At 41.1% G+C, this 25,997-nt stretch overlaps 1 protein-coding gene across 5 annotated transcripts in view; it reads left to right on the top strand.

The window, feature by feature from the left end:
- The window catches only part of stau2 (staufen double-stranded RNA binding protein 2), a 103,738-nt gene extending 78,246 nt beyond the window's left edge, over positions 1-25,492 (top strand). For all 5 annotated transcript variants that reach the window (XM_059326808.1, XM_059326807.1, XM_059326809.1 and 2 more), the window contains 2 exons: positions 23,425-23,490; positions 24,614-25,492. In XM_059326808.1, the coding sequence (XP_059182791.1) occupies positions 23,425-23,490; positions 24,614-24,649 (102 nt within the window). In that variant the 3' untranslated portion in view covers positions 24,650-25,492. The remainder of the gene's footprint in view (positions 1-23,424; positions 23,491-24,613) is intronic.
- The last annotated feature ends 505 nt before the right edge of the window (positions 25,493-25,997 follow it).

Below are 25,997 nucleotides of genomic sequence, written 5' to 3'. Positions count from 1 at the left end.
ATAAAGCTGCATAAACATACTTTTGTCAGAAGAATGCAGTGTATTGTATCGCTGTAGGCTAATCCGTCAGTAAACAGGAGAAGAAGTGTGCGAGAAAGAAAACGGTAAAAGAAGACATTGAGCAAGAGAAAAAAAAATGTAAAAAACAGGTTGCTAATCGGACAACTTTAGCCACACATGACAGAAATATGTCTTCAGGAATATAATATATTAAAATTGGCCAATTTATAATTTTTCTTTCATGTCAACTAGTTTTGACCGGCAGAGTGGAAACATCTGATCAATTATGACTTAAATGTTCGCTACCTCAGAACCTTATCCAAAAAAACCTTTCCATCTCTAGTTTAGCACATTAACTTTTCTTTGAAAAAGACAAAAAAACACCTCAAGCAAGCGTAAAAACTTTTATGCGCATTTTCAAAATTTTATCTAATTTTGGTGTTTCCATCGAGCTTTTTTCACGCAAATCTCTAAAATGCAATTAATGACCGTTTTCTCTCTTCTCTGTCTATGAAAAGACTTATCCTATGATTCCCCTTGCAAAAAGGCCTTTCTCTGGGTTTCCTTATCAAAGCATTTGGTCACTTGACTGATCTTGTGATACCAAATTCTCAAACACACACAGACAACCGTGTCACCAGTTTACCCAATCCACCCTGTAGAAAGAAAACATTGGCCAGTTCTGCTAAAATTCATTGTTCATCTGACTTGATAATGAGGAGAAAAAATATTTATATGTTGCACACATTCCTGCCTTCATTCATTTGGCTTATTGAAATGAGGTAAAAATGAGAGAGTGACAGTGGGAGGGAGTGGTGGCAGCAAGAGGATAAGCAGGACTGATTCATGGCGTGGTGACTGCTGGGATGGTCTTCAGAGATCCCCCGTGGAGCTCAGCAGAACAGCAGGAGAGGGAGCTGCGGAGGGGTGGAGGGTGTACCGGCCTCGTGTTTGAAGTCTTCCTTCCCGACTGGGGCGCAGACGTTACCTCAGGCTGGGCTTCTTCTCAGGGGGTCCTGCAGGAGTGTTACCCAAGCAGGCAGCTGTCGGACAGCCTCTCCTCCCTTCTTATCCGTCTTGTCTGTCTCCTCTTTATGTGCCAGTGTTGGGTAACCAAACACAGCACCTGGAGGTATCCTAAATCATGACATGTAGAGAAAACAGGCGAGTGGGACCTAATCTGCATCAGCATGGCCTGGAGGTTTTCAATGAATATGAAGAAGATGTTTCTAGGTTTCTGACTGCATTAAAGACCTTAAAAATATTGCTATTATTATTATATTCTGCCCTGTGATCCGGATCCACTCCACTGCTAGATTTTGGCAGATCATTAGATCACAATTATTGTTTGTCAAGTCAAGTCAAGTCAAGGCAAAGTTTACTTATAGAGCACATTTAAAAACAACCTGAGTTGACCAAAGTGCTGTACAGTTATTAAAATAGAATAAAATAGTACACAAATAGTTATAAATAAAACAATAAAATACTAAAAAACAGTAAAACAATAAAATTGTAATAAAAACTCAATCCAAAAACAGATAGAAAAGAAAAATAAAAGGGTTAAAAAAAAAGTAAAAGAGAGCCAAGGATTCTTGCCTAGCTGGGACTGAACGCATTTGTGATCCAGATTATTTAGCATGATTACTTACTGATTTTGAAAACACAATTTATTTATTGAACTTTAGGAAGAAAAAAAGTGGATTTTCTTGAACTTTAAATGTAATCCAACTGAAAAACAACATGTAAGAATCATTGAAGTACATTAAATTAATAATATTATATATTCTATTATATATTATAATAGAGAAAACGGATGATAGCATACAGCTGTAAATGGAGGATGGTGCTCTGGATTTATTAATAAAGACAATGTGGCACAATAATAGTTTTAACTCGATTATCTTCTTTTCATAATTGCTGGAAGCTAACATAATAATAATAATAATAAAAAAATAATAAATTCAGTCCTGGGTTCTTTCTTGGCCTTTGGCCTGCAGGAAGTTATGCTGTTGCTTCTATAAGATGGACCAGTTCAGATGATGCTCAGCTACATGGCTACAGGTCATAAGTGTAATTGTATTGTTAAATTGTTAACTTGAATGTTGACTGGAACATTTGCATTGAGAACAGCTATAATGCTGGTGAATTAAATCAAGTTACACTGAGATTGAACATCATAATAGACTTGCTCCTATTAAATTATTAGGATAACGTCACAAGCTACGTTCTCATCATATGAGACCCTGAAGCTGGTTTCTTTGTTCACATGAGGTTTTAACTTTGTTGTTGCAAGTTTTACAGGAAAATATGACGCACATGCTTCTTTGTACCATTTTTTGTTGCATACAATCTCTCAAAGATGCAGTTATGTTGAGATTTGAATTTTAAAATGTTCAGCTTACACAGGAACTATGTGCTTCACTGTCATGTTGAGTAACTCTAAAAACAAAGTGTTTAATATTTAACTTAGAGGAGATGCATTTGTGCTGTGGGTTGAGGCTGGAAAAGTTCATTCATCCCTACTTGAGCTGAAAGTTATTACTTGCTTTCTTTGCTTCATTATTGGAAAGTTGTCTGATCTATGAGACTATGTTATCTATGATAACTGAGACCAATCTGATATTAATGACTGACTGAAATTGACAAAAAAAATGTACTTTAACTATGTTTATTGGGGAAAAAAGTTACATTATGTTATCTTTGCAATGTTTTTAAATGGTTGCATTTTTAATATTTGCTAATATAGTCAACGGTTCGGGAATAAAGTTTGTACACAAAAAAAGTAAAGTTGAAATTGATTGAATATATAATAAGACAGTTCTGATCAGAGGGTGCAGCAGGAGGCACATGTTTGCAGAGCTCACGTTCCTCACTATAATTAGCTCATATCAAAGAAACCAGTCACAGAGACCTCCCCTGCTCCCCTTCAACAACACCTTTCAAAGGCACTTGTACCTTGCTCCCCTCCCCAGCACCGCCTCACCCAGCACTCCCACTGTCAGAGCCACCCAGCCCCTGCTGCTCCGCTTACCCTACCACCACCCTGTTACCGCCCTGGAGAGCGAACAAAGTGAAGCATCCGCGGAGCGATCCATCACTCCCGCCTGTCTTCCCGCATGCCCTCCTCAGGAAACACCTTTCAGACCGGGAGATTAGAGTGTGATGGGAGAGGAGAGGAGCAGTGAAAGAATGATGGAGGAGGAGGGAGAGGTGGTAAACGATCCAGGGAGGAAGAGAGAGAGGGAGAGAAAGAAGGAGGGAGAGGGAGCACTGGAGAAGAGGAATTGATTGAGTGGGGATACATGAGATTGATGAGGACAGGGAATGAGAAAATGGGAGATTGAAGAGACTGTCTTTTTTTTTCTTTGTGAACCAGAGGAAGCAGCGGCCGTCCAGTGGGGAGAGAATAAACATGAACTTGCCCATTAGGGAATGTGATGATGGCTCCAAGTGGCTCCTTGGAACATGAGCATGTCTATTAAGGGCTGACATGGATCGGAACTGAACACACACACGCAGCCACACGCTCTGAGCCTTATGCACTTTTACCATGATGTGTTGAACAAGAAGTAACCATTGTGTTTTGTAACACTACATTATAACCTACATGCATACATTTAGGTTAATGTCCCGGCAGTTTAACATGTTGATCTCTTGTCTGGTAAGCATTTGAGTCACTTTTACGTAAAAGTCATGACAATCTTATTAAGTCGGGCCTTGTAGCATTTTCTACATGGCTGAGTTTAACTCTGAAATAATGGCCATCAGGTTAACTGTAGCAGCAAAAGGTAAAACATCAAGAGAGAGAGAGAAAGAAATGCTCGTCTTGTAATGTTAATGCCTTTTAATATTCATTAAAAAAAAATGTAGAAATATAAACTGTACAAATAAAACTAATAAGAACACTAAAAAAGAGCCAATTTTTGTTGGGGAGATATATCTTGCATATTTAATGTTGGAAGAATATAACATTTTCTCAGTATGATAATTATCTAAGAATATATTTGGGTTTCACAGTGTAAGGTTTTAAACACATAATATAAATAGATTATATATAATAATATCAGTTAAAATTACCCTTATATATATATATATATATATATATATATATAGGAATTAAAACAGAAGGATGTGTTTTGTTAAATAAACACTTTTGAAATTACAAATACACAAACAACGTAAATTAGGAGTATAAATAGGACCAATTAAAGAAGTAATTTCTCTTTAGAAATAAATCAATAACTGATGCTTAGTGTGTGCATGGTGCAAATTGACAAGTCTTACAGGCAGTTAAGGAGCAAAGGAGATGTGCATTTGCAGATTTTCCATCAGGTTTCTTTTGTGTTTTGAGTCCTGTAGATAAGCAAATGCAATGTTCATACCATGGCTGTAACCTTACTCCTATCAGATCAGTATATTAAAGCATTTTTTCACTTTGTAGTGCAACCATAACAGTCCTTATCTCACCAACACTCGCTCTCTGTGTTTTCATTGCTCACTCATGCCAACAGCTGTGTATTTTCTTAGCATTGGGGCTAGCTAATGATTTATTTCATTATTGATTTAACCATTGATTACATGGGCCACTTGATGGATTCATCGGTCTGTGTCTAAATGTCAAAATAATGAAAGAATGAATTACAGTGTCAGTGTACAAAAGTGCACCAACGTCAGAAATGTGAGGGTATTTCATTTACAGTGATATAAAGTAGAGAAAACATATAAAATCTTAAAATTTTAAAAGCTGTAAGCATTCAATGTTTCCTGCTAAACTTGATAAACAGTCAGTTATCAACATTTTCATTGAGATAATTTGTCTTACGCCATGTTGTAGTGTCTGAACATGCACATCATTTTATGTGAAAGCTCCACTTTATAGATTTCTGCCTCCATCTCAATACAACAGAAATGAGTGAAGTTTTGTTTGTGGTGTGAAATTTTAAATAGCCAACATCTCATTCAGTAAACAACATATTGATTGTTAAGAAGCACCCTCAGAGCCTGCAGCCACAGTTTTCATAGGAAACTGGTCGTATGGCGTAAGAGTAAGAAAATGAGGTAGATTTAGTGATTTTGGAGAACTGACCCTTTAACACCATGTTACAAAGCAGCTGACCTTGTGTCATGTTGCATGAGCAGTATGAATGACTGACTCACGCCATGTTTCCAGCATCTGTGTAATACCTCAGCCTTGAAGAAAGAGAGAAATGCATCACCCACTTTCACTCTTAGTACGCTTCGAGTGCCACGCTGCGCAGACTGCACTCTGCAACCTTATCAGTGATTCATTAAAGAAAGTAACTCATTCATAAAGGATGATTAAGCAGGCTTCTCTCACAAGAAATAGTGTTTACCCACAAGCGCTGGCTAAGCAGATGATAACAGATGATAACTTCTGTTCTGCCCTTGTGAAAACAAAAGTGAAATGCCTTCATCTTGCGCCCCGGGGCTGCTGGCATGTGTTTTTAAAGTATGTGCAAGAAAGTAACTTGACACTTTTTGGTCGTCAGAGATGTGTAAAATTGTCAGACACTCAAATATATGGTGAGCATGACAGATGGTGTTACCCTGCCTGCCAATTTAGATTAAATTTCATAACGTGGAGCTTTTTGAGACGTGATACATTGAGGCCATTTCCACAAGTGCTTGAAGATGTGGTTTTATTTGCATTAGTGGCAGTATCATCATCGAAATCAGATTGTCAGATTGTTTTATTTTGAACAAATCACTAGTGTTGTTAAGTTATATAACAGATGACAGGACGTCTAATTAAATCTATATTAATGTGTAAACACTTTAATTGTTCCCCCTCCCTGTTGGTTTCTGGGACCTGTCAGACCAGGCTGATTGCTTTAAGGTGTTACCTTCATTATCACCTCCATGCTAAGAGGAGCAAGATGTTTTAGCAGTGGCCTTGCAACCTTCAGAGTTGTCAGGCTCTGTGTGTGATTTCCCACACACGCAAATTTGACATGAATAAAAGGTCCCTAAACTAATCACACCTCTCTTCACTCATCACCCCTGTGGGAAGCATAAGCAAGCCAGGATGCTGATTCGCTGCCCACTGCTCTTTTGTAGTGTCTTTGGCTCATTAACTTAATGTCATTTGATACCGAGTGATAGTTCGCCTCGCTGAAAAGGTCCCCAAGATAAGGGTGTGGTATTTAATTTTTTCCCTCCGCTTCGCTATCCCGCAGTGACAACTTGTGAGATATGCCACCTGTGGTGAAAACACCTTTTCTAACACAAACGCAGTTAGATTTTCACTCCACAAAGGTTGACATTTCCTCCTTATTTTATAATCAGCAGTATGCAAACAGTTTTACTGTCTCATGATGTGTTGCATTGTCCCAATTTACAAATTAAACAGCAATAGAGGAATGTGAAGGCGATAGTTTGAGAGGGTTCAATTTAAACTTTAATTTCCAGCACTGACGACTCTGCAAGTCAGACTATCATCTGTCTTCATTCGTAAAGATCAAGAGATCATTGGCTTCATGTCATTCACATTTTCAATAAGTTCTTTCAAAAGACAGGTATAAAGTGTCATATAGGACTGTACCACACTAAGGCCAGAGTGGTGAATCGTCAATCCTGCTTTTGATTTGAATATTTGAAATTGAAAGCTCTTTTCAATAAATTTCTGATTTATTAGTCTATCATGGCACCTTAAGTGTTTATGGAAAACTCAGTTTTACACACAGTTAATATGTGATGTGTGTACAGCTGTCTTAACCCTATTCCACAGTCCCTTAGATCACAATCATAGAATATATGCTGTGTTTAAAACAGAGGAACGCTGACTACACGTCATCAATTGTACAGCGTAATATACAGTGTAGTTTTTTGGGCTACTTTTTTTTTTTGTAACTGCCATTGATGCTAGCTTGGCTCTTTAAAATTTGCAGTTTGGTGCAGGATTTCTGGTCTGGCTAGTGACACTGCTCTCTGACCAGTCAGTGGTCTGCAGCATTTAAACTCCACCGTCTAGTGTCGGCTCAGCTCGATTTGAAACTCAACAGAAGTGGTACTACATAAAATACTCTCCACAACTTTTGCGTATGATAAAGCAAACAGAGAGCGTGTCGAGTTGAGTAGGTCTGCACGAACAAACCAAAAACCAGCACCAATGCTCTCAGTCTTCTCCAACTCTTGTAAAGTTGCACAATGCATCAAACATCTATTGTGCAACTCTCTGAAGAAAAGCTCTGGATTTTAAAAAGCCCTTTAACTTGATATGTGACACACGTCTTGTGGTTAAGAACTTCTAAGAATTAATCATCATCGAGTGCTCCAAAAGCAAATCACACACTGACAGTAATTGCAGGGATACCTCACAGGCATGAAAACAACCACACATATACATGGACAAACACACACACATACACTGCACAATGACCTGTATTGTTAGCTGTAATTAATACTCTTTTGTTGCTTTCCTGACATAATGAAATCGAATCTCCCACATGCTTAGAAGCTATTTGTTTGTAAAAGTTGTTTTTGATTTCCACCGTACAAAATGTGATTACGGTACGTCTTTCTGAAATTACAGGCTATCACTCAGATTTCGCTGACAGGTCCGTAACCGTGCTAGGCGAGGCTCCTCCTGCCTGATACAGAGTTACGACAAGTGATTTATTTAACCCTAACTGCAACCATGAGGCGAAAAGATGAGCCTTTCTTTCATGGCAGTCATGAATTGGGCCCTAAATGACCCTTACTGTTCACCGGCAGGTAACGACGCTTCCAGTGGTGAGAGTCGGGTCGTTAATGTCCCATGTTAGGATTGGTGCTCTCTGGCTGCGAACTGAGTTATGGAGATGAGCGTAGCGACTGGGGAATGTTTTTCTGTCTGTCTGAGCCCCCCCTAACTGCCCCCCACCCCCACCACAGCCACCTTCCTCTCATCTGGATGTTAACGCATTCTCAGGCCTCAAACAGCAGACATTTTGAAACACTCAAAACAACAGCCACGTCGGGGGTTAACACCAGTTACGACTAAGGTGTCACACACTCCTGCAGTTTAAGTAAACACTGTGTGTGTGTGTGTGTGTGTGTGTGTGTGTGTGTGTGTGTGTGTGTGTGTGTGTGTGTGTGTGTGTGTGTGTGTGTGTGTGTGTGTGTGTGTGTGTGTGTGTGTGTGTGTGTGTGTGTGTGTGTGTGTGTGTGTGTGTGTGTGTGTGTGTGTGTGTGTGTGTGTGTGTGTGTGTGTGTGTGTGCCCACCTCATAACAGTATCTTCATGATCTTCTGAAACTCCTTTGTAAATAAAGTCACAAGTGACAGCTTGTGTTCTGTTTTACATGCAAATTCAGCCCAACCCTTTGCATTTTGGGAGATAAGGAGAGATTAAGCAAACCACACTGTCACTACCTAAATGTGAGAGGAAGAAATTGCAGCGGCAAGTGAAACAGGAGATGCCAAGCCTTTCTTTGAGGGAGATAAACTCTCATTTTGCATGTCTTAGCGAGCAAAAGGCAGTCCTGCTCTCTCCTGTTGCGTATGACAGCTATCACAGGCTCAGAGGAGGCCTGCAGTGATTTAGCAAGCATTTATCCGCAATGTGATCTAGTGATATGACAAATTATACCATATTGTACTCCCAGCAGCAGTTTTAGTTTATGTATTTTAGTGTGTATTTAACTGTTAGTTATACCCTTTAAAAGGAATTACCAAAGTGTAAAACAACACTTTGAGGTTTTACTGGGAGTAACAGTGGAGGAACAGTGACTTCCCTGGTGGTTGCTTGGAAAATGCTCCGAGCCAAGAAATAGTTGTTTTACTTATTTTAAAATTAATATAAATTTATATTTAAATTGCTGTTTTCACAACACACACATTACAGTTGTACAGTCTTATTTACATTACTCATGCAAGATGCAGCAATGCCACTTTATCTTTACGTCATTAAACACGTTTGAAATGTCAAATATTGCTTCCAGATACATTGGAAAACCAAACACTTTTGTGTCTGGGTTTATGATTCTGAAGCACACCTAGCTCGATGAATTTCACTACCTTCTCTAGGAACTGCATTTCGATGACTGCTGCAATGGCGCTAGTACAGCGTTATGAAACCAAAATAAACTGATTTTGTTGAAATTAAGTAGAATTAATAAATGAATCAAAAGTAAGCTGAAATACCTACATCTTGATGCTGGTATGTGAAAAAGTCTGAGTTCATGCTCTGTCAGGTCTGTCCGCAAGACAGACAAGCAACAACTTCTAAAATGCTTGATTCTGAATGGAGTTTGAATTGATTGGGGCTATGCAGAAGAATCTCAAGACAAACACAAATTTTCACTTGAGTTAAAAAAAAAATCAACTTGTGCAAGAAGGCAAATTTATGTAGCATCTACTCAAAGTCTTGCCTTTGACTTTGTAAATAATCTCTCAAAAAATTGCTTCCCATTTGTTGTGAACACTCCATTAAAGATGCAAGAAAATGTGGTAATTTCCAAACAGTACCAGGCTGTTTGCCCGTGTTTTTACTATTTATGCTGAGCTTAGCTAGCCAGCTGCTGGCTCTAGCTATATATTTACAGAACAGATGTAACAGTGAGATGTGAGACTCTTGAACAAAAATAGACAATAGGTTCATCTTCCAAAATGCCAACCCATTGGTTTTACACAATGATAATTGATTAGGGTGTCCCTCAAGGTTCCATTCAAGGATTCCTGATGTTCTCTCATCACTACCCTTTATCTTTTTTCAAAATGATATTGATTGCATTGTGTTCTTTTCCCTTTATATGCTTCATATGCGTCTATATATGTCACTGGTTTTGATTAGCCGCTCTCAACGTCATTTGTATGATGTGTGTAGAAAGACTGTATATGTAACAACAAAACCTGTAGTCAGGAAAACGTCCATTTTAAATCCATATGTAACTCATCTGGCGTTGTTATGAATGTATGGACTCAAAGAAACCACAGAATGGCATTATCTCAACCATCATTTATCCTTCTATAGAGCGCACACCTCAATTTACCATGAAGGGAGGAAAATTATGTTTTGATTGCACTTCTTTACAAACTGAACATGTGCAACAGAGGAAGGCATTTTACACAACTTTCACATGTGCCCAACATGTACACACATTGTGTTCGAGTGATGGTGTAATGACTTTCCCAAAATGGTATGATTTATTGTCCATGCTTTCAAGTGAGAGGTCTAATGCAGCATAGTTACTAAATAAACATTTGTTTTAGAGGCCCCGTATTCCTCCGGGACATCTTCTCTATTCCTAATTTCCCTCTACTTCTCTCTTAACCCAAACTTATTCTCTTTCTTTCTTTCTTTCTTTCTTTCTTTCTTTCTTTCTTTCTTTCTTTCTTTCTTTCTCTCTCTCTCTCTCTCTCTCTCTCTCTCTCTCTCTCTCTCTCTCTCTCTCTCTCTCTCTCTCTCTCTCTCTCTCTCTCTCTCTCTCTCTCTCTCTCTCTCTCTCTCTCTCTCTTTCTTTCTTTCTCTCTTTCTCTCTTTCTCTCTTTGAGTCCCACACATGCACATCTCCCCTGTGCCCAGTGAGTAAACGTGGAACCGTGTGAGCCTTCAGGAGGACTTTGAAATGAGACATGGCTGGGACATCAGAAGACTCTGCCACTCTCAATGAAGCCTGCTTGATTTATAAGAGAGCAGGGAGTGGGGGGTTGTTTCCAGAGGCACACAAGGCCATGAGGTCCTCCATTAGTACCCTGACCCCTGTTTCATGGGACCAACCACTGCATAAGAGGAGAGGGAGGAGAAGAATGGAGGGATGGATGGATGGTGGACATGGGGGGCTTGTGTGTGAGGGGGTCTTTTTCCTTTTTTACCATAGAAAGTCTGCTATTTACATTTTCACCGCAGAGAAGGCAGCAGAAATGAGAAACCCTAGCTCAGTCATTTGTCAGTGGCCTGTGGTGTCTTGACTTAAATGTCCGCCGGTTGTACCTGATCCCTGCTCAGGCCCGTCTCTGCTCCCTCTTTTACGATTCTCCTCACAGTTTTACTGTCCGCAATCTAATTAGCTGTGTCTTAATCACGTGTTAAAGTGCAGCGCCTTCCTGGTGTTTACTGTCTGTTTGCCATGCTGTAAAAACGTGTGAGGTGGCTCGTAAAAACTTGCCCACCGAGGATTAAGTACTCACTCTCCTTTTGTGGATGAAATCAGAGTATCACTGACAAATAATGGGTTCTGACCTCTGTTCTGTGCCACTGCAGGGAAACTGTAGCACTGTTGCAATTTACTTGTTTTTGGGAGTATAAGGGGTTTACATATCCACGGCTTTCAAGCCCCTAGTGGCCCAATAGTGGGCCCTGCCAACTCCTGTTTCAGAGGCTGTATTGGACTCAGTTGTAAAGCTACATTAAAGATACTGGTATCATATGGAACTAGAAGAACTAAGGAATTCATTGATACCATGAGGTTAAATTATACTCCAAAGTTAAAGCTACATTTTAGTTATTTTATTCCCCATAGTAGCCATTTTGTTGTAGTGAAACCATTTTTTGAAACTTGACCTCACTGTATAAAATTATGTGCTGCAACCTCTAGGATAATCACAGCCTCATGAAACTTAAAAACCAAAGACATAGGCCATTCAGAAGAGTTCTTGAAAATCATGTCTGTGGTGTTCCACAAGACCTTGGTGTCTTAATGTGGTACATTCGCGAGCAGTACAAAATTGTTTAATTTTACACAAAAACCTGTGTCACAAATGGTATCGACCCCAAGGTTGCTTAAGCAACTTTTGAAACATACATGTTCATTATGTACTCAAATTTTAATTACTTAATTAATTTAAAAAAATTTGATTGCAGATTTAATTCAAGGACAACTTGACGCACAGCTGCATCCCAAATAAATGTAATGTGTATATCTCTTCTATGTATGTATCATATCTGCTTTTGACCTGCTACCTCCCCCTAAAAATGTCCCTCGCCCCTACCCTTCTAAAATAAGGGGGTGAAATGCTAAGTTGTTAAACAATTTAGACACTTAAAAGATATTTTAACATTCTAGGAAAAATAAGACAGAAGAAAATAAGTCCCAATCATGTCATTTTAATCCATTAGATTACATTATCTGCTGTAGGCCATATTATAGAAAGACGTGACAGTATTTTATCTGGCTGAAATACTGGCTTACATTACTTATTTTATTTCCTTTGCTATCCAGCTTCGGAGAAGATCATGTCATACTGCTTTTATTTTGCATGTGAGGCCTACCACGCCTACGTCAATCTACGTTTGCTCATCACGTCAGCCATTCAGTATTCGCAGACTGAATCCATAACATGGCTTTGTTCCTCTTGAGAGCGCTTCCTGTTGTTTATGAACACTTTGTGACAGGCCCGCCGGCTTTAAACTAACTCGGTAATGGCATTATGCTAACATTTTTAAAGGACATATGTTTTCAGTGTGCATTACGTTACGTTTTCTCCCATTGCGTTCCATCTTTGGCTAGTTAGTGTGGCCCCTGGACCTATTCATCAGAAAACCAGCCTGGTTGGAGGAGCATTATCCAGCAAGCCCTGCCTCTTGATATAAGCATCCTGGAATTTATTGTTTTCAGTAAACATGTCTTAAACATAATCTGTCTTTGTAGTACACACTACCCGTTGCCATAGGAACATAGTGGGGTTTTCATAACACATCAGGGGCTTTCACGGGTCTCAATCGACCCCTGTCACATGTTTAGTTGGAGACCCATTGAGTATTTCTTGGGATTTCCGTACAAGACAAAATGTCCATCCACATCCTATAAGCCCAGCCAGCATGCTGGGTAATGAGAAACAGTCACAGGCCTTGTGGGGACCCATAGCAAATTATAAAACACCACAACGGGTTTTACAGACATGTCCCTTGTGTGTATGAGGTGATTAAAAGTCATCGCAGAAAGGAGCTTAGGGAGCTTCAGGGAGGAAGAGACAAGAGGAAAAAGGTGTAAAACGCCGTCTGACTGCAGGTCCTCTCTTGTTACCGGAAGTCCTTGTCCACCAGACATCCACTCTCTCATACACACTGCCATGTCTGACAAGAATATATAAAGGGGATTGTGATGGAGAGTTGGGGATTATTGCATGCAGCTGGCGGCTGTCAGAGTTAGACACTTAGCCCCTCACCCTTTATCTTAACCCTTTCATTTACTGCATCCCCAAGTTCCTCTTTTTTGCCTTTCCACACCTGTAAGTTTCCTCTGTAAATCCTGTCACCCTTTTTTTGTTGGTCTAAAGGGGTCACTACTCTTTAAACAAAATGCTTATGGGATCACCATGCAGTGTCTGAAAAACCCCTTCCCCCATACCTTTATGGTTAACATTATATTCAGACAAAATGTCGTACAAGCTGCTTCATTTCACGCTTAACTCGCACTGAGGTCCTGAGCTCAAGACAACCAGCAGCTGTTTGCAGTATGAGGGAACAGGAGGTTTTAATAACTACTCTGTAATAAGAAGTTGCTGCTCTGATGACTCATCAGTCCTGTCTCTTCATTTATTCGGACCATTTTTAATTCAAACGGTATTTTAGCTGCCATCACTCACCCGACCATGAAGAAAGAATTGGATTTCCATTTTAACGGAAGTGCTGATAAGAGCCAAAAATGCTCTTTGACATCCAGGCTGATATCCTCACTAGTGATTGATACGGCCCTTTGCAGTATCTTTACTAATTTTATTATCTATGCAAATAGAGGGGAAGTGATTAAGACCTTGGATATCTCCTCCGGTGTGGGCTGCCCATGCTTCCACGTTGCAGATGCACACGGTCTTTTCCTCTGGTTGTGTAGCAGCCAGGCAACAACCAAAGCCATCACATTTGCATCCCCACCCAATCTCTGCTTGTACCACTGCCCACTTTAACTAGGCTGTCCACTTCATCACCAAGCAAACAGTGTGAGTTTGTCATTTTGAATTCAGGACAATGAAAAATTGGCAGGAAAAGAGCAGTTAAAAGAATCATGTGGTCGGTCTTTGACACGAAAAGAAAAGAGAGATTAGAAGGCAGAGAAGAGTAGAAAAGAGAGAAATGGGGCACCCCTCGGGACCGATGGCTATCTTTCCGCTGATAAGTGAGCGAGTGCCTGAAGGCTGGCTTTTCTTCCCACAGCTTTTTGTATCTCCCCTCGAGCAACTTGAGTCCAATTGTTCAGGATTATAGAAGCTTCTCCCTCCGGCATAGAAAGGTGGATCTCTGCAGGTGGAGATGAGATGATGTAACACTGCCTTGGAGTCACTGGGGAAACCTCAGAAACAGATATTACCAACAGTCAGACAGGTGTTTTCCAGATTTCCCAGCATGACTTTACTATTAGCCCAGGGAGTGAATTTCAGTACAATATTTGCAGCTCTCCCTAACTTTTCCATTCTGATTGTAAAGCATTTTTTGATCCTCTGGATGACTTATAGACTCCGTAATGTCAGTGAAGCAACATTATATCTATTTATGGCATCGAAACAAGCGCAGCATAAATTGTGAATGAAATAACTGGTTCATTGGATGAGTCATAAAGGAATAGTCCACCCAGACCTTGTCTCATCATTCCAGTTGCGCCCGTGAATGGTGGTGGGGGGGTCTTTTGGGGGAGCTTAGTCACTTGCCTTGAGGCTATTTTTTTTCTTCTTACCCAACATCTTCACAGAGAGTAGCCCCATCACTAATGCATTCTCCATGCCCTATATCTCCTCTTATGCCGGATTTAGTCACTGATGCATCAGCAACCTTGGAATAAGTTAGCAATATCGAGGATGGACAAACATAGGCTCCCCTGCGCAACTTCCTGTGGGTGGCAGATTCCTTTGAAATAGGAGGAAAGATATGATGAAAATGTGTCATCGTCTCCATTCGTGATGAAAAGGGAAAGTGTCATACTTTCTCTTCTTGTAAAACGATGTGTCATTTTGCTTGTCTCCAGTCATTCTTGACCTAGATTGCTTAATGGTGTGAAGGCAAAGTACTGCATATACAGCAGCAAAAGATCACTGGTATTAATCTTTAAAATAAAATAAAATCTAAATTAAGTGAACACTGTACCCCCTCTTCTTTTTGTTTAGATTGGGTTAAATATTTGATAAATGTATGAATATTTAGTAACTACATTTAAAAGTTTTTAAGACAATTCATGATATATTATTACAAAGCTTATTTTATTATATTAAACGTTCAACTGATATTACAGTTGTCGAAAAATAAACTTAAAAATACTATATATATATAAATATTAATTGCTTTCACACTGGATGGAATGCTCTGGTGTTACCATTTAAACTTATCATTTATTGCTTTTACCCTATGGAATGTAATCATCTTCTATAATTGTCATTATAAAATGATGTTGTCTAACCAGAAATAACCACATCGATCTGTTTCTTGACAAAGTTTGATTGTGGCATGCAAGCGCAGTGTTATCATAGAGGCCGTCTTCAGCTGTATCTGCTTTTCCTCCAAGAAGCTTTGCTGACAAGGCAGGAGTATGGTATGCTGAGGTGCTTCTGCCCCGCGCCCTTTGCCCATATGTTTTGTATTACGCCCTAGGAGGTGCCATGCTCAGCAGCTCGGTGATGGGAGGGGATAAAGCAGGCCTCTCCGGCCCAAATGACGCATGACATGGCGATGCGCCCTGGGCCCTTATTTATGGCTTCCCATGTCAGCGAAGGCTTGCTCCCCTGGGGAGCCCCACGGCCGTTACCCGCTAACTTAGCTCAGCCAGCCTTAGTGCTCATCTCAGGCTTGGGAGACACACAAAAGCACACACACACTATCCTCTGTAGGAATTCTGATCACTATAATGTGGCAGCATGCACACATGACTGAGAAGTATGCAGAAATCAAATAGATTTCCTCATAGAGAAGTTTATTCAGCTGTACAACTTTCACAGTTGCCACAGTGTTTCACAAGAAGTGAAGTGGCACTTATGAAGTGCTACTTCAGAAGAATTAACGTCATGTCAGGCTACAGCTAGACCGCTGAGAAGCACACACTGCCTCTTTTATCAGTCTCTCTGATGTGGAAGAGGATGTGAAATGTGGATAGAGAGTGAAGAAGAGATTTGGTGAGAGGATCTGAATACATTTTCTCTGTAGTTACTCAAGAATCCATGTACATATCGCACCGCATTAACAAATAAGACGCATACACTGCCAGCGCTCATGCACACACAGGTGTTCTCCACGAGCTATCCGGGAATATTCCACTGATCCCTGTCCAGAGTTTTGATGTGGGTGGAAGGAAAATAAAAAGAATTTAGAGGAAGCGAAAGCCAAGAGATGAGAAGAAGCTCGAGAGTAGATGACAGAATGGGGGGAAAAAAGCAGAAGAGAAAATCTGCAATAGATAACGTTTATAAGAATTTAATGAACATCAGAGAAAGATGTGAAGTGATGGCGTGGAAGTGGCAACCGGGTTAACACAGGACAAAAAGCTGGCTGGGGTTTTCTCTTCCCCTGCTATCTCATGTTTCTTTGTGCTTTGGGGAGTGAGCTCGAAAAGAGGGAGCACTGTCAAGGTTTTATATGGCCTTTTGAAAACAGAACAAGCCCTCTCCAGAACAATATATCCAGCTTCAGAACTTCTCTGACAACAGGGCACTCATTCTTCCAACTTCCCAGGTTCCTGACTGTAAAACACCCTGTTTGAAATCCACTCTGGTCATTGTTTAGTCTAGTGGAAGTCCCTTAGATCATCCTCATCAGCAGCCGTCCTGCATCCCCTTCATGTCCTGAGTCCTCCCCCGCCTTGCGGCAGCTCAGAACCAGCCACCCGACATTAATCGGACTCCTGGCATTATTAAGACCCGACAGCCAGCGTGTTTTTTCCGAGCAAGAGGATGAAAGTGCATTTTACAATTGAGCAAACAAAAGTGAGTCCTTCTACGCAAGAAGCATCTTGAGTTCTAAGGAAAAGCTGCGTTGAGAAAGAATGCTGTGGTTTGTGTTTATCAGTGGTGAAGTGGAACTTGGTAGAAAGTGAGAAAGTGCATTTCTCCTGATTTTGTTCCTGTAAATGATGCAATGATCTGCTTCTACTCCTGTCTAGCCTTAGGAGACTGTGACTCAAAAATCAGCAGCAGCTCACAAAAGAGTTAAAAAAAAAAAGGCACCGCCACCCTCATGCCCATCCAAAAACAGCCTTTAAACTGTAATCTTTTAAACTTTTTTGGTTTTATTTTTCCCTGATGCATATATTTTATGCACCTGTAGAGCTGTTGAGGGATGGTTTACAGCCCTGCTAAAGACCACAAGAATCAACAAGAAACATTTATCTGAGGAAGAGACCAAGCACATCCTCTTTCCTGCCTCTTGCTCCCTTAGATAATGTGAACATCCAAACACATGACTTAGACAGTGACGCAGGATCAAAGCACTGATGCTCTTGGCCTGGACTGAAGATTAGACAAGAGCGCGAGTAGTCCAGCTGGACTGTACAGAGCCGGAGAAAGCCCTGGGAGTCTGGATCTGCTTGGTGAAGAGGGAAATACCACACTGTACTACGGAGACTGGGTCATTGGGTTAAACCTTAAGCTGTTGTCTGCGCTTTCATCTGGCCTCCAACAGAGCAGAGGCAGGATCTGAGCTGATAAAGCCAAGAGAACATGCAAACTAGGCTAACGCTTCTCTTTCTTCTACTGCTCTGAAGGTTTAGAGTAGGAGGAGAGAAGGAGATGCAAGTATGTGAGAGTGCATGATGTGCTGGTGGTCTTCACCTCATTAGGACCTCCCGGGTGTCTTTGATGGCTGCTGAGGGCCAGAGGGTGAAGTGATGGAGATCCAAGGATTGAAGTCTCCCGTCCCAACATCTCTCGCCTTAAAACATTTCATTTTTCTGCCTGACCCTCTACTGTCTCTTCCCCTTGTACTTTTATTTTACACCTTCTCCTCTCAGTCAGCCTCCAATTCCCAAATATGTCTTCATCGCAGTTCTGGCAGTTAGAGCTGACACAGGGGTCTGATTTGTCTGGGTCAGTGTGATCCAACGATCCATCAGATCCATCAGGCCGGTGCCAGGGACTCCTGAGGGACTTGGCCTTTGTTTGGCTAAGCTGCTGACGGAAGCGAAGCCTCTGTCGGGGAAGCCATTAAGAGCGCAGCAGGCCCAGAAAAATGAGCCGCCCTTGTCACTCCGCATCAGGAGCTCGGCCACGGTCGCAGATCCTTCTCAGACGCCATCACATTCAGCCGCTGTTTGTCTAAGCCTTTGAACTAGGGACAGCTAGATAGATAGATGGATGTGTCAAGTGGCTGCGGGTTGGATCAGGGCTCGGATTGATTGAGAGTGCTAGGTTGTTATCTATAGATGGTGCGAGGAAAGGATAGGTGAAGAGGGAGTGATGAGGGTGACTTCAGTACTTGTTCCATAGGAAGTTCAAGGGGCTGTGTTCATATGGGCACGTTGATATAGGTACTGGTGAGAAGATGAAAGATGATCGTGGAGATCCACTTTAAGTCTTCATGATTGCGAGGCTTTCTAATGTTTGTATTTCCAGATGAGAATGAATTGCGTTGCGGCAAAAGGTTCAACTTTTTTGCCAAACCTCCCTGCATTTTGTTGTTGTAACCCCCTGCGTCAGCACCCCTGCTGTGCCAATGCTCAGCAGTGCCTCATTGAAGTGAATGAGGCACTGTTTTTTTATTTTATTAAAAAAGGTAATGGTACAGAATGGTAATGTTGGTCTGAAGTTACCACTATACTCCATCAGACCTGACAAACAGCCTTTTTTGCATTCATTTACACCACATTGTAAAGAATGAATGAGATTTTCCAAAATATGTGTAATTCTTCCCATATTTAAAGAATTAATGGGTCTCGAGTTTAGCTGTAAGGAACACCTCAGATGTGGCAGGATGGCATGTAGAACAAACCAGATATATCTTAACTCAGCCCTCAGATTTGGGAAAGCCCTTAGTGGCCAATTCACCTTTTCCTTCAGAAGCCTCCCCAATTCCATTTCTCTCCCATTTGTTAATGAGTCAGCATCCTCTCTGCACATTGTCTCCTTACCCACCTCTTACTCTCTCTTTATTCCATGACAGAGATGGAACACCCCCACGTTGCGTGGCTCGGCCTCAGACTAAACACTCTTCTGGTGTTGATGCCTCAGTGTAGCGGCCGCCTCTAACGATGGCCAACTTATCTCATTAGAAAAATAATGATTTCACTGGCTGCCATTCCCACAGATAGGCCCAGTATTTTTCTAAGGCTCAGTGTCCTTCGCTAAGCTGCTGGGCTCACGGATTGGCTGCCACGGACCCTCGTGCCTGCCTGTCGTATATCAGCAGCGCTGCCACCGTCAAGCCCCTGATTTATGGCTGTTTATCTCCAGTCACCAGCACCCCTCCAACAGATGGGCTCGAGCTATTTACTCAGGGAGACAAAGATCCCAAACCCAATAAATACAATAAACAAAAGGTAATCATGGGGAAGTTGGTTGTGATTACAATTTATTGGCGAGCAGAGAAAATGGAGATTGATCTATGCCTGTTGATTATCAGGTGTGACCTGATCATGTGTGCTAGATTAATCTGGCAGCATTGGGTTCCCTCTTATCTTAATTACTTTTTCCGCTTCAGTGTGCATCCTATCGTTCTATTTCAGTCCTGTTATATCAAGAGTCCCCTGATATGATTGATCTTTATTAAGATGTAATTGTGAAAACATTCCTTCAGCTGTCATGTTCTACAGGGCTGTCGCCTTAAATCTCTGCAAGTAGATTCAAGCTCTAAATCTCAGCGGCTGTCACATCTTCACAGAGAAAAAAACACATTGCACCATAAATTGTCTGTTACAGACTTAAAGGGTCTCCAGTTGATTTCTGGGTCTCTGGAGAAAAGCTTCCAGTAATAACCCAGCACTATCAATTTATCAAACCAGTCCCGCTATATTGTTGCACATTTTTCAGTACCTGTAAGTATTTTTTTTTCTCAATTTGATGGATACATACCAGATTTTGACCCTTGCACCTGTCGGTCATAATTTATGAATCCTGGTTTATGTTACTTATAATCTGAAGTTAAACACTTTGAAAATTATTTCAGAGGCAAACACAGGTGATACTGTGTAACATCCTCTACATATTGCATTCCATAGAGACACACTGATACGACATGCAGTGGGGTTTATATTTTCTCAGGATCCCAATCATGATAAATGTTTCCTCTCCATGCATATTAACTTGAATACAGAGCGTTATTCACATGTAGACGTCTTTGTCTGTGTGTCGGAGAGAATCAGAAAAGTATCTCCCGTTTAGATATTCTTATTGGGGGGATTTAAATTCATCAGCGCCACAAACTAGATATAACTAATGAGACTGAAATACAGATTGACGTTGGTGGGCTCCATAATGAGGTGAATGAGCCAGTCGTCACATCTCACTCATCTACTGAGCAGAGCCACGTATGCCTTATCTCGCCCCTGATTAACCAGTGATAGAGTGAAATGGATCCAGAATAGCTCTGACCACTGTAGCTCCAGATGTGGCTGAAATAAGAAAGTGGAGCTTTAAGAAGTGATGGAAATGGTTTATTTTTTTATACACACTGTAATAAATGATCCTGTAGTCATTTCATTTTACTTAATGTATTTGATAAAATGTATTAAATATAAATGCGTCCTTGATTTTGAATTTTGTTGTTTAAATGACTTTAATATAAAAATGTTTGAGATAGAATCTACTTATTTTGATCACATTAAATATAATCTTTATGTGTATGTAATTTTAAATCAAGAGAATTTTGAATGAATCCAACACAATAGAATTAGTCAGTTTTTAAATGACAGACACTTCCTGTTAAGTTGTTATCAACTCAACTCGTAGTTAGTTTTCATTAATAATATTGCGTGCAATCTGTTGCCTCAGTTTTATTGAGTAGCTATTGTTTATCTTTTTTTTTTTTTTAAGTGCAGGGGTTGTTGTTTTTTAAGTTTTTCTCTTCAATAGTAATTTTCACTTCATGTTAAGCACTATGTATCTGTACCTTTTATTTGTAGAACAAAACGTTTTGTAGGTTTTACCTGTGTGCATGAGATTTATAAAAATATGCCCCCAAATAAAACTACAACTAGTACATTTATAAACTCAACATGACTAACTCAAGTCATCACTAAAATCAGCAATACAAAACATGCAAATAACATGCATACAAATCATGGCCATGCAACTATGCATTAGCTATTCAAGCAAGTAACTTTGCTGGATATTCATCCACACTTAGATACAAACTGGTTGGTGCACCAGCTGAATTGTGCTTTAGAACATCATGTTTCATAAGACAGGAAATGTTTCCATAATCGATTTTCTACCATTTGAAACAATTCAGTGCTGCAGGAATGAGCCCAAAAACCCCAGACATGACTTGGCATTTTTGCACTTCTGGATCTTTTGTCTTGAGGTCAACAAGTTTTTTGAATGGGTTTGATGTTAGATTCCCCAAATAAATCTATGGTTAAAACAAGCTGAAGAGATATGCTGGTAAAGCCCTCACTACTGAATTTTGAAGCTCTTTGGCTTAAAAAAGAGCCTAATGACATGACAGCAGTCATGCAACATTTGTTTATAGTCTCACATTAAATTTTTTACTTATTCCATTTGTATTTGTCCTTCACATTTCTAAAAAAGTGTTCATCTGTGAAGTCTATCTGAACAATTTATCTATCTGTCCATAGCATGTATGTCCGTCCTGGGAGGGGGATCCCTCCTCTGTCGCTCTCACTGAGGTTTCTTCTTTTCTTCCCCTATTAAAAGGCTTTTTTGAGGAGTTTTTCCCTGGCCATTGTGAGGGTCAAAGGACAGATTGTGTCGTACCATGTACAGTCTGTAAAGCTCTTTGAGGCAAATCTGTGATTTTGGGCCATATAAATTAACTTGACTTGACTGGACTTGACTCAACCATTTGTGTAAATATCATAATTATTTGTTTGCCACAGAGATCATTTTCTGCAACAACAAAAAAATAAATCCAATTGGCTTTTGAAGAGGAAACCAGGGTGATGCTATCTTCCAGGTTGGCCCGCAACAATTACCATCTTTGCAGCACTCTATTGACAAAACAGTTGTAAGCATGCAATTAAAACAGCTGGTGGTGCTTTGGAAGGACAATTAAAACCTTGTTAGACAGCCTGTTAACACAATTACAGTGTGGCTTTCTTATTGGACAGATACCAAGTGAGAAATATGCTCTAATTATGCTGTGGTCACTCATGGTGCGTGGTATGGAAGTTTGGTAGGGAGTTCTGCCCTGCCAGACCCAGCAGTGTCAGTTCTGCTGGGAGATATATTCCCCGTGCTACCTGCTCTGCTTTATGAGACAGAGTGAGAAGGAGAGAGGGCAAACACATCTGGAGCCAATCTTTAGGATGGAGGAAGGATCTGTGTCAGGATCAGACCTGCAGCCTGGTTAGGATCAGCTCTTTTCAAGAAGTGGTCCACAAGTGGTTTCTGCTTGTGACATTAATTGTTTTTTTTTGGTGACGGTGGTTTGGCTTAGCGCTTGTCTTAAGTGTCACCGCAGGAGTTGATTAACACTTAGAAGTTACAGTACAAAAGTCAAGAAAATTTCACTAAAACATCTCTGCCCCTCATGTTTCATTTGTTATTTTGTTTATCTTCGAGTCCCACTTCACTTCATAGCATGTGTGTCAGCCGATGCTGCGCCTCTCGACTCCCACACATGTTGCATATATTATGATAGCAGGCTGGACCCTCCTCACACCACCAGCAGCCCCTCTCGCTGGCACAGACAGGCGGGCGATGAGCAGGAAGGAAATGACATCATGGCGTTTCTGATGGAGGCTTGGCACAAGGCGCCAGTGAATTATTTAAGCTGGGTAGTGTGAATTCATAGTTTTTCAATGACATGGCACTGGATTGCTGCACATGGCTGGTTGTGATTATGAGCAAAATGTGGCAAAAACAGTCAACTCAAAGCTTGTTCTTTGGTAGTGTGAGGCTGAAAGTGCCATTTTGCAGTGAAAGCTTCCCTTCTCAACCACAAATTGAGCATAATTAAGCCATCACACAATTAACACTACAACTGTTACACACACTTGTTTATTTTTACTTATTTAGTGTGGGTTTGGGGTGACACAGATTAGATCCTGTGCCGTGTTACCTTTTATGATTTATAGGTTTTTCTGACCTGCTGCTATTTGTTTAGCTGTGGTCACAGAGAATACAGATGTCACTCAGATTGACTTAGGAAAATGCAGAGCAGCCGAAACATAAAGTGGAAATGTTAACCCAATAACGCTAGATAAACAGTCAGCGGAGAGGAGCCAAAGACAACAGAGGGCGAAGGGAAAGTGTCCTGCTGGCATCAGGTTTCCCAGAGTAAGTGTTATTTGAAAAGCAGCTGAAGGGTGACACTCACTCTCCTCCCACCCAATCTCCCTCTCTTTCTCCCTCCTCCCTCACTCACTCGACCATCTGTTGTTCCCTCTCTTCTCAGGCTGCTCTAAGTGCCTTGAAACAGCTGTCGGAGCAGGGACTGGACCCGGTGGATGGCCCCATCAAGGTACGGTAGGACACGGATCGCGCCAAACACACAGGCAGACGCTCAGCGCTCACTCAGCACTGGATGTTGAATCAATCAGCCAATCAGAGTGGACAGATGCATGTCTAGTGAGGAGCCAGATGTGCGTGTGTGCGTGCCAATCTGGATTTTTGCAAATCCTTAGCGCTGCAGGCTGGCCCATCATCAGCTCCCTCCCCACCCACACACACGTTCAACATTTCCGCTCGACATTTTTCTTCAATAGGAAAGCAACAGTAGGCGTCTATATTTACATGCACTGCACTTCTGTCAGTGGCTAAAATTTTGCATGATGGCTATCACCACCAAGGCTCAGCCATGGCAGCAGAGAGGGATTTCTCCACATTACTTTGCTCCACGACAAGGAAGGGAGGGAAGGAAGGAGGAAGGATGACAGTGGAGAATGAAGTCGGAGCGCTGTAGGGGTTTTTTGGAAACCAGGGAGGAAATCACTGTCAAGCATTTCTGGAGTATTTTCATAGTAGGTGTGCCCTGGGAAACAAAAGTTTAGGCAGGGTTGTTTTCTTGCAGCCCTGTGTCTCCTTTGGAGAGAAAGAGGAAAGAGAGGAAAGACAACCGCAGAGTTATAACAACTTAATTTACGTCACCGCCAGGAGGAGAGCGGCAAATATGGCAGCAATTACACTTTCACCTGAGCAGCTAATTGCTCATTTTTCGCTCTGGTATTTCCCCTCTCGGCCTCTAAAACTCATTTACTCACCCATACTTGCTGTTAACACATTTTTTCTCAATCAGGCTTCAGATCGCAGCTATCAACTCAAAAATACACAGTTTTCCTTTATATTAGCTGCTTTTGTTTTTTCTGCACGTCCACATGAACCTGTCTTTGCAGTCCTTTCTGATAAAAACCACAGAACAGGAGCCAGTCAGTGTGAAACAGATTGAGGTCAAGGACTTCTGAAGTGGCGAGAGAAACAGTGGCAGCACTTTCGGTTTCTTTGAAAGTTTTCTTTTACAAGAATCACTTTGTTAGAATTTACTCATCCAAACGGAGCAAATTCCCAACAACAGCACTGATTATTAGCAACAAAACTCGAGTTCCCAGACAGTATCCACCCTAACACTTTTTTATTTGTCTTTTCAGACCAGTGAACCATGTGGGAGGGAGGACGGACATTAAACAGACTAACTCAGGCACCACCACTCAGGTCTGCAAGGATTCAAAGGCTGTCGTCTAGGAGCTGACAAACCCCAAACCCCTCTTTTGGCATACACAAACCTGACGAACCCCTCCCTCCCACCCTTCACCCCAACGTCCCATAACCCACAACCCACAGTGTCCCCACTACCCACAACCCCTCCCACCCTCTCTACCTAACCCCCACCCCACGATTGCCACTGTATCCTGCAAAACCTGTCAACATGCAATAGGGTGGATGTGCACCGAGAAATGACCGACTAAAACACCATTACCTGAGTCTATGTGAAGACAACGCTATGTTAACACGTTTATTGATGATTTCAGTCAAAAATTTAGAGGACAAAAAAAAATAATGAGTGAAACACAAACTAATGAGACAAATGCATGGTACTGTATGAAATCAAGGGAAATCCAAAGTGATACACTGCATAGACAATTTTCCCTTTGGATAAATGTCTGTTGGTATGGTTAAAACAAATATGTACATCATGCCATTGAAACACAAAAGAAACATATTAGGGGAGAAACCAACTTGCGTACAGTAGCTTATTTTTTCGGGGGTATTATGTTTCAGTTTTTTTGTTTTTTTTATTATTATTTTATTTTATTAATCTAACAATGCTTGAGTACTGTATTTAAAATTAACCAATGCCAGTGCTGTGAAAGTTGTAGTTGTTGTCTTCATATATAGTCACCCAGCTTACCTTGTATGCTGACATTAAAAAAAAAAAGAGTTCATCTATCTATATGGATGTGTATGACTTGCAAGAGTATCATATTCCGAAAAATAACACAGAAAAGTTTTTTTCATGTGGACAAAAAGGACAAAACTGGTATTAGCAGTAATCAGTAGAAGTGTTGACCACCCAGGAGGGAAGGTTGGACTAACCTTTACTTCCTGAAGGGTCTAACTTTCCCTGTTTAACATGACCCCACACTGGCATAGCATCACTGGAGCATTACCTGACCAACAGCGGAGGCAAAGGGGCCACCATAGTTGTAGGCCAGTGGCTAGTATTTGCGCACAATCTACAGTACCAGTAAACATTGAAGTCCAAACTCCAGAGAGTTTTGTAAGGGCGTGACTGCATGTCCTCCAGTGAATGAAAAGTACTCTCCATTCCAGTGATTTTGTGTCAGTGGATCATCCCCCGTCCCCCCCACAGTTTTGTCGATCACATCTACACCCATTGTGTGTGTTGTATTGACCCGCCAAGGCATCAACTGGGTGCTTTTAATGCCTGCATTCTGTCTGGAGTGCATCTTTTGAGCGGAGAGAGCCTGCGTCCGATCCGCAGACTCCCTCCGCTAAAGGCCACTTTGAGTC

Source organism: Centropristis striata, chromosome 23, assembly GCF_030273125.1.
Source record: "Centropristis striata isolate RG_2023a ecotype Rhode Island chromosome 23, C.striata_1.0, whole genome shotgun sequence".
NCBI lineage: Eukaryota > Metazoa > Chordata > Actinopteri > Perciformes > Serranidae > Centropristis > Centropristis striata.
Note: the sequence above shows the minus strand (reverse complement) of the source record. Positions and strands in the feature narration are given on the sequence as shown.